This window comes from Osmerus mordax, chromosome 4 (assembly GCF_038355195.1).
Source record: "Osmerus mordax isolate fOsmMor3 chromosome 4, fOsmMor3.pri, whole genome shotgun sequence".
Classification (NCBI taxonomy): domain Eukaryota; kingdom Metazoa; phylum Chordata; class Actinopteri; order Osmeriformes; family Osmeridae; genus Osmerus; species Osmerus mordax.
Genome location: NC_090053.1, coordinates 5,745,134 through 5,763,869, shown reverse-complemented (window position 1 = coordinate 5,763,869; position 18,736 = coordinate 5,745,134). Strand labels below are relative to the sequence as shown.

Below are 18,736 nucleotides of genomic sequence, written 5' to 3'. Positions count from 1 at the left end.
GAAGTCTGTACTTTGCTGTCCTCTGGTGGATTAAAGATACAGTAACAACAATCCATCCCCTTTGTCTGGAATCTTTGTCACATTCTGTTAAAAATAACACTAGTATAAATAATATGTGAAAGCATTTCTGGATCATTCGGTCAATTCAAAGTTGCACTGCTATTTGCAGAGGAAATGAAAAGTTGAAAGCCACAAAGATAAGAGAACATCCTTCCTGTAACAAACAGATCTGTAGGTTGCTGGTCATGATACATAACTCCACAGCATACCACACATTACGCCTTCTTAATTTGTGAGTTTTATAGCCGACTGACAACTTGCATCAACTGAAAAATCTTTGAAATAAACAAATCTACTTTAAAACCTTTGATTTTGAGGTACAACTGCCAGGAGGTTTCTTGTAGTTTGGTCATGTTTTTACATATTTATTGGCTAGTATCGAGACTTGTTATTTCATCAGCTCTCAGAATTCTTGACAGACCAAACTGCACACAACAGGTAGGATGGTACTTTTATGTGTGCAAACATACTGGGTTCATTAGGACTACGGAAAAACATGTTACATCTGATGTCTGTTAGTATGTCTTCATATTAAATAAACTGTTGGTAGACTATCACTCTGATAGTCTGATACCACTATGCACTGATGCAAAGTTAAGGGCCACTGATGAAATTATTGTATTGATGCTTTTCAAAAAAGTTCAATATATACATTGCTTTTTTCCATATTCACCCACTTTTGTTTCCAGGACCTTAAATGCAGCTCTCAAGTTAGTAAGTATGTGCAACAACATCTACTGTATGTATTGAGGTAGATTGAAGAGAAGAATTGAAATGATAAATTAAGCTTAACATATAGCATTTTTCTCCACCAACTGTATCAGACAGCTGTTCGGGTGAGGGCTGGATTGTCCCCAATAAGGATTCCCCTAGTCGTCCCATGTTGATGCCTGTGGAAATAACACAGCTGGGAGAGAAACGATACCTGCAACCTGTCATCTCTGTCAAATGGAGTGCTTCTGCTGATGGTAACGCAGCCTGCATTTCTCCAACTCAATCTGTGGCTATTTACTGTAGGTCACCACAGCGCTAAATAGCTCACACACAAGCCTCTCCTGTTCAACATGTCCGACCTAGTCCCTTTGCCCCTCTACAGGTAGCGTGACCAGGCTTAAAGGAACTGAGGTTCACATCCTAGATGAAACCAGCAACCAAAGCTTGTGTGTGACTTATCTTTTCCATAATAAATTAGGGAATACCACGAATCCAAATGGCCAAATGGTGAGACAATTTATGTAATATTTCTGTTTTCACAATTGTGCATTTATGTATTGTATTTAAATTGTATTTTGTATTTGCCTTTTGTTTTGTAGTGGACGTTTTCATTAGATAATGTTGTGGTGGAACCCAGAAGCTCATATTTAGTCTCTGTTAATAATTTACCAATGGGTTTAAATTTCAAGAATGAAAAAAAAATTACAATTCCAGGTACGTCATGACAGAACATTTGACACACACAGATTGCACAAATTTTACACAAACAGTCAGCTGTAAAGCTGCCACCTTGTGTGCCATTAGTCAATACAATATTCTTCTTAGGATGTGAGGATCCCAAGATACAAGAGGCCAGAGTATGTGTGGAGAATGGTAAGGTATATATGCAAAGATAGTTGCTCATACAGTGGGTGATCCGTGAAGTGGATAACATTTAGGAACATAATTTATACTGTATTATTCCAGGCAGTCTTTGGGATCCTCACATGGTTGTGGATGGCAACAAAACAGAAATGATAGTATTGACATTTGACACAGGACCATTTTCTGAACATTACTTGGTATCCATCCACTACCCTGGCTTTCAGTCCGGACATTATGTGTCGATGGTATGTGGTTGTTGTAAACTCAAAGACAATAGTTTTAACTGTGAATAATGTGTGTTAAATTATAATATATCGATATTAAACAACAATCTCTCCTAAATCCTAATATGTTCCTTATTTATTGTGTTTACTGTTTTCACACAGGAGAACAGAACTTCCTTAAATGTGACTTTTGAGTTGAATAAATTGCAGCTGCCTCCTTGTGAAATCATCTTTAAGGTAAGTAGTTCTACCCATTTATGTTATACCCATAAAACTATGTGAAACAATGAACATCTTTGAACTAATCCCAAACACTTGCTCTCAAAAGATTCAGCCATTTTTTAAACAGTGCAAGAATGACTGTAAGCGTCACACACTGAGCTTTGATTACTGCTTCTGTGAGTAAACATTCTTCTCCCAAATAAAGGTTTGAATAACAACAATCTTGATTCATTCAAGCTGTTCTTTGGATACTAATTTTGTTCAAAATGTTTAATTACAGACTACCCTAGACTACCCTCTTATAGATGGCCTTTAATAATAATGACATCATTGGGACTAGTGATTTTTGGTTTCCTAGCTTGGTTACTACTAAGAGCATCACACACAGGTTAGTTATAAGCAGAACAGACCTGCAGAATTTCTTTTACCAAATGGAAAATGTTTAATAGCATACAGCATTTAAAATATTTCAAGTTGTCTTTAAGTCTATGGACATGCTACAGTATGCTGAGAAGAAGTACTATGACAGTACAAAACAGACACATAATTTTCCTTTTTATCTGTCACCCCTCATAGCTTCTGAAGAAAGTCTATCAACCACTTCCAAAGGTGAACCTGAGGACATTTTAGTGAAAGGAAGAAAAAAGGTTTTCATTGTCTACTCATCGGATCACCCTCTGTACATGAACATTGTGCTAAAACTCTGCGCCTTCCTTTTGGCCAAATGTGGCACAGAGGTGGTTCTGGATCTGCTGGACTCTACCAGACTGGGTATGGTGGGCAGCTTGCAGTGGTTGGATTGGCAGAGGCAGCAGATTGATAGGACTTCAGATAAGATACTGATATTGTGTTCCAGGGGGGTAAGGGCCAAATGGAGTGCTATGTGCGGTGGGGAACCAGTCATTCTGAAAGAGGACGCCCAGTCACCAGTTGGCGACATGCTCACACCAGCCCTCAGTATCATGGTTCCCAACTTGGTGCACTCAGCATCCTTGCAAAAGTACATTGTGGCATATTTTGAGAATGTGAGTTCTAAAGATGATGTCCCTTCTCCGTTCAACATCATAGTAAAGTACAAGTTGATGAAGCACTTTGAGGAGGTATTTTTCAGAATCCTGGACGTTGAAAAGCAGGAGCCAGGCAGAGTGAATCGTATTGAGGGCTTAGCAGAGGATGAGTACTTTCATTGTTCCTCAGGAAGAGCCCTGAGGGACGCCATTGAGAAGTTCCATGCCTACCAGCTGGACCACCCTTACTGGTTTGAAGAGGAACTGATAAAAGATGAATTAGTGGATGAATGCTCTTTTCAGGCATTCACAAGGGCAGAAACAGCAGAGTGTCATCACTCAGAGTTTATCAGAACTCAACTTTCCGCTCTCATCAATGAATAATCAAAGCGAATAAAATGATAGAAAAACAAGACATTTCAAAGGACCAGCTTCCACGCTGCTTGACCTAGAATATAATGTAGAGTCATGATCGATCAAGATAACAGTAATCCCCTCACTGTAGGTCCAGATGTGAATTGCAGAGGGAGAGATTGGACTGAACTTCCAACCAGGATCTATTCTCTCATCCAACAATACTGCTTTATGGGTCAAACTTTCAATAGCGTTTCCTACATTGGATCTACCTTTTGGCAACATTCAAGCAGCATTTATTTTCTATTTTACAAATTTGGTAAATCTGTAATTATTGTACAGTATATCTATGAATGAAAATATGTTTTAGTTGAATTCTGTACATATGCTTTCTACTTAGTTGTGCTAACTTGTGCAAACTCAGTGATAGGTAGGTACTGAGTAGTGTAGTCTATGCAAGCAAGCTGTGTAAACAGAGCTTGGGTCAAAGTTCATTTTTTTCAGCTACGTTTTCAGCATTTAGCACGCAGGAAAGGGTGAGTACTGAGCTGTTCAGGGAGAGACAGGCTTTTTTTCATTATATGAAGATAAATGATATGCAAAATATGTTAACAGTTTCTTTTGTGTGCTATAAAATAAGTGGTCTACATGTCATCAGGTCAATTACTGTACTGTATGTATTAAATGTGGTTGCATAAACAGATTTTTTTTTTTTACTGTTGACTGTCATCCTGTTTTTGTAGAGCACATACTACAAAATAAATTAAACCGTAAACAATTTTCTTTGCTACATTTTTTTACATGGTCAGATCAGACCATAGACCCCTCACTGCAATGCTGCAAACAACTGTGGAATTTTGGTGTAGCTAGGTTACTTGTGAGAGTGCCTCAAAAAGAAGGGATTTGTCCCCACTAAATAGAGCATGAAAATCTACTGAATGACTGAATTGACTGTCTGCCTTGAATTGCCTCTCTTTGATGCTAGGATTTCTTATCTGTCATGAAATGAAGGTAATTTTATTTAAATTTAAAGTTACAGAAAACTGCTATACTGCTAATATAAAAAGGCCATGAAAAATGTAATGAATTTGACTAATGAGAAACATATTTCCACCTACTTGACAGTAGAGTTTGTGCAGTGTTTAAATATAGTCAGTGCTGTTTAGTGATATGGAATTCAGGTGTGTAATCAAGTGGGTAATCATCATCAGGCAAAATTATTAGAAAATTAGGATTAGCTGGTTCAGACCATTGACCATTTCACATTACCTCATGAACTTCTACTGTTGATTTTGTTTTCAGTCTTTCCTTCTGAACGGAAAATGCTGAAGAGGATTTCTGCACACCTCCTTGAAAGAGGCATTTCCACATTTCCTAACAGATTGTGCAAAAATGGTAGAGGCATCCACTTATCCATTATGTTGATGGCAACAGTGCTGTATATATATGAATACAAAAAAATATTCTGTTCTTCCCCTAGATGGCCTCTTCATCATCCATCCCTCTGTATCCCAGGCGCTAGCAGACAGCAGGCCAGTTGTGGCGCTAGAGAGCACAATCATTACTCATGGCATGCCATATCCACACAACCTGAGGTAGGCCCACAGGAAACATTAAAAATCCCAAATTACATAATTGAACAAATGTAAACTTTTTTGTATTAGTGATATGGTCAAGTCAAAGTGACTGATATTGGGACTTCTTGAGAAATTATTAAATGGTGTCTCATGTAGCACAGCTCAGGAAGTGGAGGCCATAGTGCGTGCTGAGGGTGCCACTCCTGCAACAGTAGGAGTGATCCATGGGAGGGTTCACGTGGGCTTGTCCTCAAAGGAGCTGGACTACCTGGCCCGCAGCAAGACCTCCCTCAAAGTCTCTCGGAGAGATCTGCCTTTTGCCATCAGCAAGGTAAGACCCCGGTCAAACTAGTCTCATTGAAACTAATCCATTCCTCCTTTAGCTGCTTGATTACTTTGGCCCAGTTTATCTGTACTTTTATGGGTATAGATGTGTATATGCTGCACTGGTATGAATGTGGTACAGCGTATCTCTCCAGGGTCTATGTGGAGGCTCCACTGTTTCTGGCACTATGATTGCAGCACACAAAGCTGGCATTCCTGTCTTTGTAACAGGGGGCATTGGTGGAGTACACAGAGGTGGGGAGAAAAGTAAGTTAGTACTATACATGTACTGGTAACATGTAAAGTCACTCATCATTGATGTCCTGTGAAGACGTGAATGGACTACTACCGGTAATCTTCTCAGGTCTGGACATCAGTGCAGATCTCACTGAGCTGGGCAGGACCCCTATAGCGGTAATCTGCGCTGGAGTGAAGTCCATCTTGGATATTGGTCGCACCCTTGAGTTCTTAGTAAGTTTATTGTGGAGATATATTTTAGAAATGCTTTGATAGATTAGCAATGCAATCACCCAACCTGAAACTATGTCCATGAACCACCAAATTATGTATAAAAAAGTACTTAAATAAAAAAGTGCTTCCATAAACTTGATCAAAAATCTAGCACAGGTGGTGTGACATAGTGTAGCTGTGCCGGTCTACTTCAAACAGCATCACAAAACATGTTTTTTGTGTATTGGTTAAGGTTGTAGTGGTCATTTGTATTTCCTTTTTGTCAATATTTTTCACAAACCATAACTAATCACAAAATTGAGAAAATGTAGTGTTTTGTTTATAACATGTATTATGCTATGTCAGGAGACTCAGGGAGTGTGTGTGGCCACATACGGGATGTCCAACAATTTCCCAGCATTCTTTTCTCCTCAAAGTGGATTTGCTTCCCCTTACCATGTAAATGATGCAAAAGATGCAGCTGAGTTGATTGGTGAGAAAAATCTGATTCACACTAGCTCTGCACTGTCCTCTAAGACATCTTTACAACCATTGAACCAACTTAGAGACATGAACAAAATTACTTTGTTGTAAGTTGCTGTTGGTCCAAATAAGTGAATACAACCTTTAAATACTACCTTTTTGTGGCTTACAGCGGGCACACTTTCCCTGGGTCTACAGAGCGGCCTCCTTTTGGCTGTGCCCATCCCAGACGAGCACGCCGCAGTGGGCCAGGAGATAGAGAGGGCCATCCAGGTTGCCGTGGCGGAAGCCAGGTGAAGAAAGACTCACTAGATTACCTTTTTTCATGATTTGTGTGTGGAAAAATGATCTAACTATTTACTTCATTATTTTTCCTTTAATTTGCTTTAGTTCTAAAGGTATCACGGGGAAAGATGTGACACCGTTCATTCTTCAAAAAGTCAATGAGTTGACCAAAGGGAAGTCACTTCAGGCCAGTATCCTTCAGACATCAACTGTGTCAACTCATCAGAGTGAAATAAACATATCAAACTTGCACATCCAAAAAAAAAATGTTTATTATATAAAGCCATAAGCAAATGGCTGAAATTGTGATAGTCCCTTGTGCCTAATATCAACAATGATGTGTCTCTACATTGATGTCCCTTAACTTATCCTTTGTGTAGATATAGCTCTCATACATAATAATGCCAAGGTTGGCAGTCAGATCGCCTGCGCACTGTCGGACTGCATGAGGAAAAAAGGGACACCTGCTGCTGTTCAGCTCAAAGAGATTGAAAATGTTTCTGACCCAAAGTCAAACATTGTGAGTGCTCTTCAAATACATATTTCATAATGATTGACATTGTTGCAAAAGTCAAGTGTGACATATTCTCTGTCATGTGCTCTCTGCTATGCTTCTTTCTCACAGGTTGTCATCGGTGGTATTAATGTGGATTTCATCGCTAAAGGGAAAACGGAAAAGCTAGTGGTATATCAACACAAATATGTCTCTCTTTGGTTTTGTAAATGACATCACATCTTCACAACTCCGATTTTGCCTTTTACAGTTTGGACAGACAAACCCAGGGAGTGTTTGTCAGTCATTTGGGGGTGTTGGAAGAAACATTGCTGGTTCGTTTTTTTTTTATCTGTGGTTTGGTCTGATAGAACAGCTGGTGTTGATGGAGGAATATTTGTGTTCAGTCTGTGTTGTTTGCTTCTGTCAGATTCTCTTTGTCGCATGGGACAGACACCCCTGTTCATCTCAGCTATTGGGACTGACTCACACAGCAATGCTGTACTGAACTACTGTAAACACATGGTATGTGTTTGACATTTGGTGGTTTGAAATAAAATGTTTGTTTCTAAATCCCTTCTGTTACTATTTATATGTTGTTGCATCTTAATTATTTTGAAGGACATAGGTGCTGTGGCAAGGCTTCAAGATCAAAGTACTGCTACGTATTGTGCTGTGATAACTGAGAATGGGGAGCTGAGTCTAGGGTTAGGTGACATGGATATTCACCAACAAATCACAGTGCATTATGTGAGTATTAGCATGCACTCACTTTAAAGTCATAAACTGTGGGAGAAAGATCAACAACAACAAAAAATCATAGCACTACAAGTTTTACTGTAAAGGCCCAAGGAAATGTTTACTTTGAAAACTTCCATAGGTGTCCCAGTTTGACAAGCAGATATCATCAGCAAGTCTTGTGTGTCTTGATGGCAACATTCCTGTCTCCACCATTGACTATGTTTGTTATTATGCCAAAAAAAAGCTAGTCCCAGGTGAGCTTGGATTATGTGGCTGCTCTCTAAACGACTGTCAACTATGAAGATTAATTTACCTTATTTTCCATCAGTACAAATTGTATTTATTTGACATCCTTAACATGTGTTCCAGTGTGGTATGAGCCAACTGATTCTGACAAAGCCTGCAAGCCCTTCCTGTCAGAGAGCTGGAAATCCCTGACCTACATCTCTCCTAACCTGGCAGAACTGTGTACCATGAATAAGACCTTGGGCTTACCATCACCTACAGGTATGACAAGAAATGGTTTCTTGATGCCATACAGCTTGCATAGTCGTCGTAAGCTATATACGAGTCTGTTAAAATACCTAAATCAATTATTTGGCTGATTTAGTTTGAGTTTCTGAGGTTGTGTTGTTTTGTCTGCAGTTTTACCGAGTTCCCTTGAAGAGATTGTGAGCTGTGCCCTGACCCTCTCACGCCCTCTGCTGGAGCACCTCCACTGTGTGGTGGTCACTCTTGGGGCCATGGGAGTGTTGTTGTGTGGCGAGCATGACAAGGGATCTGTTAATCTGCAGCTAAAGAGGAAAGAGAAGGTAAGGAATGATGATGATGATGATGATGATGATGATGATGATGATGATGATGACAGTGTTGCACCTGTTTGCAGAGAGGACGCCTCTGTGCTGCACACTACCCAGCTCTGCCTGTGACCCCAGAGGAAATAGTGAATGTTTCAGGAGCAGGAGATAGGTAATGGTTACCTGCCCTTTCACTAGATTATGACACACAACCAACATCTGGCAACACACAAAGCACCTAAACCGTCTCTTTCCCCAGCCTTGCAAGTGGGATAATGAATGGGATCCTCCTCGGGCGAGACACACACAGCTGTGTTCGGATGGGGCTTCTGGCTGCACGCATGTCAATGGCATCCCCACACCCCATTGCCCCCACTGTTACCAGTGGCTCCGTGGACCCAGATAAAGTCTCATCTCAAATCTGGCCTCTGCCTACCTTCACGTGGATGGAGGAATAGCAGGGTCATGGAGAGACATAACATCTCTTTTTCATGTTTTATTTGACCTTTCGATACGTTGAATTAAAATGTGTAAGTGTGATCAGTGTTCATGGTCCAGATTAAGATTCTGGTTGTTTGTTGGCTTTCGATAATACATTCAGTGAATCAATAACTGAATTCTTGTTATATTATATTATATATATAATTATGAGATAGAGTGGATAGTAAAAACTTATACATTCAGCCTATGTAGGATTTTGACATATTTCATTTTAAAACATAATATTAGAAACCCTGCTTAATATCCAAGTCCAACCAATGCTCTAACAGCATATATATGCTATAGCATATGCTAGTCATATTAATAGGGATTTCCTGGTATAAACTACAGAAAACCTCAGTTCCCACAAAGCACTGGTAATGGGACACCTTGAGCAGGCGCAGATGAACTGAATACTTGCCCCATTCCCTCCTCCCTATTTTAATGCTAGCTAAGATGGTGGTTAGAGCGTAAACTGTCTCTACAATACTAAGACAAGAAAGGGGCTAAACATCTCTTAAGACTTTTTAGTTGTGGTGGAATATTAAACCTAACGTAGGATAAAGTGTCTATTTATAGAAATTTGGAAAATTCAGACACATTACCAGTCCCCGCCCAATTTGGTGTGACGGTCCCTTGGAGTGGAATCCCTACCCTAAATACGAACAGGGTAAGTAGCTAGCCAGCATCACAAACTATTGTAGATCTCTGTTGGCTACAGATTTATCATGTACTGAATTATATAGGGTAGAGTATTACATAGGTACCTTTAGTAAGTCAGAGTTTGTGTTGTCATCAAACGCAATGTTTGGATAGTTTCGTAGTGGTGTAGCTATTGAGATGTCAATGTACTATTTGCTAGCCTGGGTTACTAGGCCGCATTTGTAAACCACCCAGTTAGCTAACGCTAGCCAAGCTTGCTTCAGCGGAACAGCTTTTGAAGATACAGATAGCGAAGTTAGCCTAGCATGCGTTTAACAAGCTGTCATTTCAACTTCACCGGAATAACGTCGTGAAAACTTTTCAGATTGTGTAAAGGCGGCTAAACGATTATATGCGTTTTTATTTCTTGTGTTAAACAAGGTTCACCTTGTAAAATCTTTGAACACTTGACCGGCTTCTTTGCAAGGAGTGCTTTCATGAAGGGACTCAGCAAGTTAGCCTAGCTAGGCTAGCAAGCTATAGTAGTGCTACTGCTAGCTAACAAGCTAAGCTAGATAGCCAGTACTAGTAGTTAGTGCTTGCTGCTGTCAAAACATTTGTACAAGACTGAAGAGCATAGTGCAGATACTGTAAGCGTGAAGTTCTTGTTCAGGCAAGCAATCACAAATTAAACAAATCAAACCTCTGCCTGTTAGCCGTTTTCAATTTACATGGAAATGGAAACGTCACCTACAGTAGCTCAGTTACTCTTGCTAGCTTGGTTAGTTTCAGTTGACAGTCTGTATACAGCATTATTTTGATGCTTCATTGATCAACGTAGCTTTCTATTGTTTTAGTAAAACATAGGATGAGAAAAAATTATGGCATCATCTAGTTACCAGTGAAATGTCTCGCAACAACTGTGTGGTTACGATCTACTAGCTACGCTACCACTGATTAGGCTACGTCAACGGTGTCTCGTTGTCTTGCAGTTCGTTCCTCAAAATTGTTTAATCTGTTTAAAGATGTCATCCAGATGTTGTGACGCCTTGCTATTTCACATACTCCTGATGGCACTGGCGTTACTTAGTTTGTGTTTGTTAGCTAACTAACTTGCGAGTTAGTCACATTCTGCAATGACTATAAACAGTGGCATGTTTTAATACTAGATACTAATATTAAGTTGTATTTATCCCTAAATAATTACTAGCAGTACTACTGTACAGCTCTAACTGAGTCCCAACCTTGTGTGTGTCTGTCCTCAGACTTGCAGCCATCCCTGTAGCTACACCTCGCAGTGCCATAGGATGTCCCACAGCCCTGAGACGAAGGACGACTCCATGGAGTGCCCCTTGTGCATGGAGCCGCTGGAGATCGACGACGTCAACTTCTTCCCCTGCACCTGTGGCTACCAGATCTGTCGCTTCTGCTGGCACCGCATCCGCACAGACGAGAACGGCCTCTGCCCTGCCTGCAGAAAGGTGACACCTGGAGCTGTCATTGACGGTCATCATTCGGGAAGGGCATTTGCATAATCTTACTGTGAAAAGTGGCTGACACTGGAGTGACACTAAGGGAAGCATGTGTCCAGGTAAGATGTAAAAAAATCTTCTCTTCCTTTTCCGTGCCTGTGCAGCCATACCCGGAAGACCCAGCGGTTTACAAGCCCCTGTCACAGGAGGAGATCCAGAGGATAAAAAACGAGAAGAAACAGAAGCAGAACGAGAAGAAGCAGAAGGTCACGGAGAACCGCAAGCACTTGGCCAGTGTGAGGGTGGTGCAACGGAATCTGGTGTTTGTGGTGGGGCTCTCGCAAAGGCTGGCCGACCCAGAGGTGAAATATCACTAATATCCTCTTGTTGTCACATATGTTGTGTGGTTGGGAGTTTGGGGGCTGTCAAGTTGTCAGGCTGTGAGATATTTAAGGTGAATAAATTGGTGTCTGTGAGTAGATGCAGCTTGTTTCATTCGACATGACTTAACTTGTAGATGTTTTGAAAGTCAGAAGCATTGAACATTTGAATGTTATTTTTCAAGGCAGTTGTAAAATCTCTTCTTTGCCCCGCCCATCAATCTATTGTACAGAATGTTCAGTCGTAATTGCTGATGCTCAGTCATTGTGCTAATGGCTTGTCCATACAATACATTCTCTCAATCCCTTTTCTTGATAAGGGATGATGCTCACAAATCTAAGTGTAGCCTGTATGTATTATTCATCACGTTACTTTGTCACAATACCTAGGTTCTAAAACGACCAGAGTATTTTGGGAAGTTTGGGAAAATCCATAAAGTGGTCATCAATAACAGCACGTCATATGCAGGTTCACAGGTAAGGGCTGGGTTTTACTTTTAAAAGTGGATTTCCTGCTATAACATTCCAATAAGAAGCCTGTTACATATTATTTCATTGTGTGTTTGGATCCATAGGGGCCCAGTGCCAGTGCCTATGTCACTTATATCCGCTCTGAAGATGCCCTTCGAGCTATACAATGTGTAAACAACGTTGTTGTAGATGGTAGAACACTCAAGGTAAGTGTATTATCAACATGGAGTGGACAGAAATATCACCTCGAGAGACCTGTTTGCAGTGATGTCAATTCTAAGCTATTTCACTAAGCTCTTATTTATCTTGATCTTTTGGATTTTTTTTTAATTTTATCTCCACAGGCTTCTTTAGGCACAACAAAATACTGCAGTTACTTCCTCAAAAGTATGCAATGTCCTAAACCCGACTGCATGTATCTACATGAACTGGGGGATGAGGCAGCTAGCTTTACAAAAGAGGAGATGCAGGTAAACTTAATAGTTGTCTCCTGATTTCTCTGTGATCTGTTCAATCCGCTTTTCGTTCAGTGAATGGGGTCAGGGGGGACAAGATAGCTAAATCTTCACCCTTTCTGTCTTTTAGTAGTATTGGCCCAGCAATCATGTTTTTTGTTCCTTGACAATTAAGGCTGTTTAACTACTACATTTGTTAAAAAAGTTTAGGATCGAAAGCTCTGGTGTTTTCTGTAACGCAATGTAAACCCCTATTGTGTTTAGGCTGGCAAACACCAAGAATATGAGCAGAAATTACTTCAAGACCTCTACAAAATAAATCCCAGTTTTCTACAAACCCCAACATGTGGAACAGAGAAGTCAAAGAGCAAATCCAACTCTTCACAAAAGTATGTTTGTTTATTCATTTATTACACACTTCTCTTTGTCCAACGCACATTATCTCACTATTTCATTGGATGATGATCTTATTTCATTATAATCAATACTTATCACAGACCCAACAATGGCAACAAAGACAGTTGGCCTACACTGTCAGGCATTGGAAAACTGGCCAATGGGCTTTCAGAGGATCGCAAGTCCCCTCCGCTGCTAGACTGCTGTTTGGAAGAGGTCATGACCTCAGACATGCTGGACTCAGAACTGGGGCCTTGCCAAGGGGCCACTATGTCCCCCTTTTCCTCCAACTGTGACAGTAATAGGTAAAACACCTAGGATCACTTTGGGTTTTCTCAACCTTCTAGTGAAACAATTGGGCCTAATGTTGGTTGTTTTTCTCTCCAGTCCCAGCGACAAACCTCCTGAATCTATGACAATGGTGAATGGAGAAACTTCACAAAAGGTAATAGTAGCTCGCCATATGAATCTGTCTTTGTGGTTTGTCCATGGAATTTAAGTTAAGTATCCAAACCTACTTCCATACCTCTTCTGTTTCCTTACAGATGGCCAACAGCGACTCCCCCTCCCCTCCTCCTGGCCTGACCAAACCCAGTCTGGTGGTGCCCATCAGTGTGTCTGACCTCATGGCCCGCTCACCCTTCGAGGGGGCCGCCGCCGAGTCCCAATCCCTCTTTTCAGACAACAGCAACTTCAGACACCCCAACCCTCTCCCCGCTAGCCTCCCCCCTTTCCCCAGCTCCCCCCGTGGGGGCTCCGATTGGCCCATGACCCCTGAACCACAGAGCCTCTTCACGTCAGGTTTGTCTGCCTAAAAATACACACAAAGACCTACAGTAAGATCTGGATTAGACTTTTCATGTAGTCCTCTTTATGTTCTTAATGTTACTGTTCCTCCCATGAATCCTAACCCCATCTGCCCCCTCCCCAGACACAATACCAGTTTCCTCCTCCACAGACTGGCAGGCTGCTTTCGGCTTCGGCTCATCTAGCAAGCAGCAGGACGATGACCTGGGCTTCGACCCGTTTGACGTGACCCGCAAAGCCCTGGCTGATTTGATCGAGAAGGAACTGTCTGTGCAGGACCAGAGCCCTCTGTCCCCCGGGGCTTTCCATCACCCAGGGCCCCACCACCATGGACCCAGCCTGCTCCCCCCCAACACCTCCCACTTCCCCAGTGCACCCCAACGCCTCTCTCAGCTCCACCACAGAGCCATCTACAGCTCCTTCAGCTTCCCTGGCAGCCAGAGCAGCCAACCAGTCTGCCATCCCTGGATGGGCTTGCCCCCCACGCGCAGTAACCTCACACACATGAACCACTCGGCCAACGCAGCCTCACAAAGTAACTTCCTGGACATGAATGTGCATCCTCACCACAGTACAGGCCTGGGAGGCATCCCCATTTCAGGTATTGCTCACTCCCCGGCAAACTCTTTGATTTTCAAAACGTTTGACATGTTCAGCCAATAAAACATTCTGATGGATAGAATGTCAAAACGTGTTGTGGTAGTCGGGAGGTTATTTGGTGTTCGTTTAAAGTGTTTATTAACCTTCATGTGAGACAAGTGACAACCAATGCAGGTGAAGTTCCGGCTTCAACCACTAGATGGCTGCTTGAACTCACCCATGAATGGGGACGTTCATTTAAGCTTTCTCTTTTTTTCCTCTGTCCCCTGCAGAAAACAGCAGCTCCATAGATGGTTTAAATGTAAAAGAATGGCAGGATGGCTTGAGAGCACTCTTACCAAACATCAACATCAACTTTGGCGGTCTCCCCAACTCCTCCTCCTCTTCCTCCTCCTCATCCTCCTCCAGCGTTAATCACATTGGCGGGCCAGCGGGCATGTCCCACAGTCTCAGCTGGGACAGCACGGCAAGCTGGATGGACCCTGCCATAATCACAGGTAGCCACGTTGCTCTGTTTACCTGATCGAGTAGTTCATCAACAAGCCTCTCTACTATATTGGTTACTAGCCTATCTAGTACCTTCTCTAGTAGCCCCTCTCTGTTAGCTTACTTACTAACTTCTCAACTGGCCGACTTTCTTCATCTCTTTTCCCCCCCTCTCTCTCTTCCACCTACAGGCATCCCAGCCACAGCTGGCAACAGTATAGACTGTCTCCAGGACGACAACCCGCCTCACTGGCTCAAGTCTCTGCAGGCACTCACAGAAATGGACGCCCCCCCCAGTTCCACTGTGCTTAGCAACCCCCCCCAGCAGCAGCAACAGCAGCCTCCCCTCCACAGTAGCCTTCTGGACACCCACCTCCCTCTCCACCACAGAGGCGGCTGGGCTCCCTACTTGCCCCCACCCACAGTCAACCCCGCCAGCCAGTTCCACTCCCCCCCGCCAGGCTTCCAGACAGCCTTCAGACCCCCAGGCCAGCCTGCCACAGAGCTGCAGAGCGCCACCATGGACCGCCACTAAAGACAGAACAACATCCTACGCCCATTCCTCAACCTCCTCCTAAACTCCTAAATCCTCCTAAACCCACCCCTGTCCCATCGATGCAATACACACCAATCTCCAGATTATGAAATCATTAACAAGAATAACAACAAATGTATTTCTCCCCCCCTCCCCCCTTCTTTATTTGGTCTATTCTGAAGGCCTACATGTTTATTTGTGGCACATGAGTTAACAGTACCCTTTGTCCGCTACCAACATCACTCCCAATGACCCGACCAAGCTCCAGTTGTAGTAGTTTGGAATCAGACAGACAGAAAGGCTGCTGTGAGCTGCGCCCGGGGTTCTCTGTGATCTGAAAGACACCACAGTTGACGAGGAATGCAACGTTGAGTTGACGAGATAACTTAAAAGGAACGATTAAGCATGAAACGAGTGTTGTAAGTATGAAGGTCATGATGATTGCTGTGAAGAAGAAAGCTAACAAGTCAATCTGCTCATAAAGCTTTGCCCAAAGACTCTCAGCTACCCCCCTGTCCTCCTCCAGGCCAGATGAAGTGAAAGTGAAAAGGTTGGCACCCTCTTATCAGCACATGGTAATTGGTTAAGAATTGGCGACAGGGAGGGTAAGACGGGACTCGGTAGGTGGTTCCAAGGACCATCGCAAGACAAATGTGTCGGGTGGGGGACTAGTCTGAGGGCATAGGCTATGCAGAGGCTCACTGTTAGGCAGGGACACACTGGCTCTCTTGAGAGCGCCACAAAGCCCACATTCCCTTTGGCGGAGAGGGGGCCCGTCCCGCGGAGGGAAGATTCTGTTGAAACCTCTGTATCAGAGGATGAAGCACTGCCTAACTGGGGAGCCAGGGGTCACAACCCAGAGGCTAGCTGGAAGGCACAGGCACACATTGGGGGCAGTATTGTGATACTCACAGTGCCACTATGTGGCACCGCCAGTAGTTAGCCCCCCACCCACCACTACCAGGAGAGCCACTAGGAGACCACAGAGAAATTACATGGGATGAAGGTAGAGACCAGCTCAGATACGCTGGAGCTCAAGCTGCTGTGGGTAGCAATGGGTGGATGTTATTGTTAATTAAGTTCCCCCTTGTTCAACCTCCTGAGGGCTTAAATGAGGCCTTATATGATTGATGAGAAGGAGCTTGAATGATTGGAGTGGAAATAAAGTGTCAGGATTGCTGAAAACATGCATCTGCACTAGAAAAATCAAGGAAAATGGGATGTAAACTTAGATTAAACAAGGGACACAAAGGAAGGTGCTACGACACAAACAGCAGTACTAGCAATTCAAGGAGCTGGGTGCCTTTTGGATCCAGACGATGACCTGTCATCCACCACAACTTTTCAAAGTCTTAAAACTTGTTTTGCTCTTTCTTTATCTCTTGCTCTTTTCTGCTGTCCCCTAAGAAACGGTATTCACCCGATAAATTAACTCATCCAGGAAATCCAACATTAATTCACTGGGTTTTAACATGATGCTGAGAAAACAAATTGAGGTTAAAGGAATTGAAATGTCCTCTGCAGGTCTGAAAAACGAACCTTAAATAAAACTGAAAACTTAAGACAGGTGTCTGTGTGTTCGTTCACTGTTGTTGACTCTTGTCTTCTGTTTATAACCCTTATACAGCTTTAAAAATGCGGTTAGCGGTTATGAAAGGTTGACACATTTGCACACTTGATAGTTTGATTGCCTTGCAGATTTGCGGAAGATCATGTCTATTGTATTTGACACTGCTTTAAAGGTAAGTGTTCTTCCACTAGGTGGCAGAGTACAATTTGACTGTCATTGATGAATTTCTGCAGTCCAACCCTGTTGAAAAAAACAAGGTCATAGTGTGTTGTATAGGTGTATGTGGGGAAAGTGATATTGAAACATATTTTTACTATATATTTTGTATGTCCTCTCTTTCTCTCCAGGAGTCTAATGCAATTCTGTCAAATGCATCTATTAATTTAGAAGTGCAGTGAGAGACTTCTGTTTCATTTGGCAGTTTGTTAGCAGTTTTGTGCTTTTAATAAGTAATAATAATAGTATGTCATGATGTTTGAAGTAATTGGGTATGTGTATGAAAGTGTGAACATGCATTACTCAACCTTTAGCTCTGCACCCTGTTCCAATGCAGTAGTCTACTGCAGGAAAGTGGTCTGGGGGGAGGGTGAGGGTGTTGGTAGGCAGGATGAGAGGGAAATGATACAGTGGCAACACAATTGTCTTATCTTGTGTCAAGATGACATTTGGGATATCTAGACTCTCAACAAAGAAACGTTTATGTATTCTTTGTAAGTTACTCATATATTGAAATTAGAGGAGGAGATGAGAAAATGAACCTTTATTACATCACAACAGTGGCACAAACACGCATGCCGGAGCAACCGCCAGAGAAACTGGATTCAGCATTTTTTTTAATCTTTCGGTCCTTCCTCACAGGGCAGCCAGGAGCAGTTAAACAATGTATATATGTTAGTGACTGTATTTCACACTAACATTAGTACACTAATTGTACATCAGTAATTTTGTATTTATTTCATTTAGATTGGTTCAAGTTGTTATTGCACCATGTTATCCGAGTGGGTATTCACACACCCCCAGTCTGCCCTCATCATCAGCCGGTGTCCAGGCTGGATGACTGGAGCTGACGCTTGCTGAGCTGCCCTCGCAGCCCTGTTGCCAGTCCAATGCCCTGTGGCCAGATGCTGAGGAAGGTGTGTGTGAATAATGCAGACAGGCAGCAGATTTGAGGACTGTGACAATGAGTCAGCAGCAACACAGAGAGGAGGGAAGGCTCTGCTGAAAGTGTTGACTGATACACTCTCAGTTCACACACACACACATTGGCAGACAGAATCGAAGTAAACACCCAAGCACTGACCAGCTGGGGTAATCTTGCAAAAGTTGCACCTGTTATGTGTTCAGGAATATAAATCATTTGTGAATGATTTTGTGAACAGATAAATTACCTGTAGGAGGAGAAGATAGGCAACAGGGGGTCATCCAAACAAATCTATAAAGGATATCAGATTTCCATGGACAGTAAATTAGAGTGTGAGGACTTTGATTTGTTGATTACTACTGCTCATCCCATTACAATTGTGATTAGGTTGTGGTTCTGGTTAAGCTCGAGCAATTTGATGAGCAAGGATAAGAAGACCCTTTTGTGGGTTTGTTCATTTTCATAATATGAGGAGCATTCATCATAGGGTAATTACTATGATAAAGGTCTATGAACAAACATGAGAATTTGAGGAATAAGCAGTCTTCAGTTTCATATTGGTTGATTAACTTTAATGAGTTAGTAATTCAAAATCCCCCTGCATTTTTAAACAGTGGAAGTCAGATTCCTTAAGTGAGCTTAGCTTCTGGCAGAGAACATTTAGTTTTGGATTCTTTATAGTGTCTTGTAACAATTGGGTTGAAAA

General features: G+C 42.3%; 3 protein-coding genes across 3 annotated transcripts; all 3 read left to right on the top strand.

Annotated features, from left to right (window-relative positions):
- Positions 1–911: 911 nt before the first annotated feature.
- Positions 912–4,133, top strand: LOC136941654 (interleukin-17 receptor A). The gene is made up of 9 exons (XM_067234194.1): positions 912–1,028; positions 1,157–1,281; positions 1,374–1,488; positions 1,600–1,647; positions 1,741–1,883; positions 2,025–2,099; positions 2,191–2,260; positions 2,365–2,472; positions 2,661–4,133. Exons 1-9 carry the CDS (start codon positions 941–943, stop codon positions 3,473–3,475), a joined length of 1,587 nt encoding a protein of 528 aa, XP_067090295.1. The 5' UTR covers positions 912–940; the 3' UTR covers positions 3,476–4,133.
- Positions 4,134–4,767: 634 nt separating this feature from the next.
- zgc:136858 (uncharacterized protein LOC678543 homolog) lies at positions 4,768–9,053 on the top strand. Its single transcript, XM_067235366.1, has 18 exons — positions 4,768–4,840; positions 4,926–5,040; positions 5,179–5,353; positions 5,502–5,613; positions 5,711–5,817; positions 6,163–6,289; positions 6,452–6,572; positions 6,670–6,755; positions 6,945–7,084; positions 7,190–7,249; positions 7,329–7,392; positions 7,488–7,582; positions 7,679–7,807; positions 7,938–8,052; positions 8,168–8,305; positions 8,444–8,610; positions 8,685–8,767; positions 8,855–9,053. Exons 1-18 carry the CDS (start codon positions 4,768–4,770, stop codon positions 9,051–9,053), a joined length of 2,106 nt encoding a protein of 701 aa, XP_067091467.1.
- A 498-nt stretch (positions 9,054–9,551) lies between these two features.
- cnot4a (CCR4-NOT transcription complex, subunit 4a) lies at positions 9,552–16,881 on the top strand. The gene is made up of 13 exons (XM_067235239.1): positions 9,552–9,745; positions 10,983–11,198; positions 11,354–11,551; positions 11,960–12,046; positions 12,145–12,246; positions 12,385–12,510; positions 12,760–12,884; positions 12,993–13,196; positions 13,279–13,336; positions 13,437–13,692; positions 13,823–14,299; positions 14,571–14,795; positions 14,976–16,881. Exons 2-13 carry the CDS (start codon positions 11,025–11,027, stop codon positions 15,317–15,319), a joined length of 2,376 nt encoding a protein of 791 aa, XP_067091340.1. The 5' UTR covers positions 9,552–9,745; positions 10,983–11,024; the 3' UTR covers positions 15,320–16,881.
- The last annotated feature ends 1,855 nt before the right edge of the window (positions 16,882–18,736 follow it).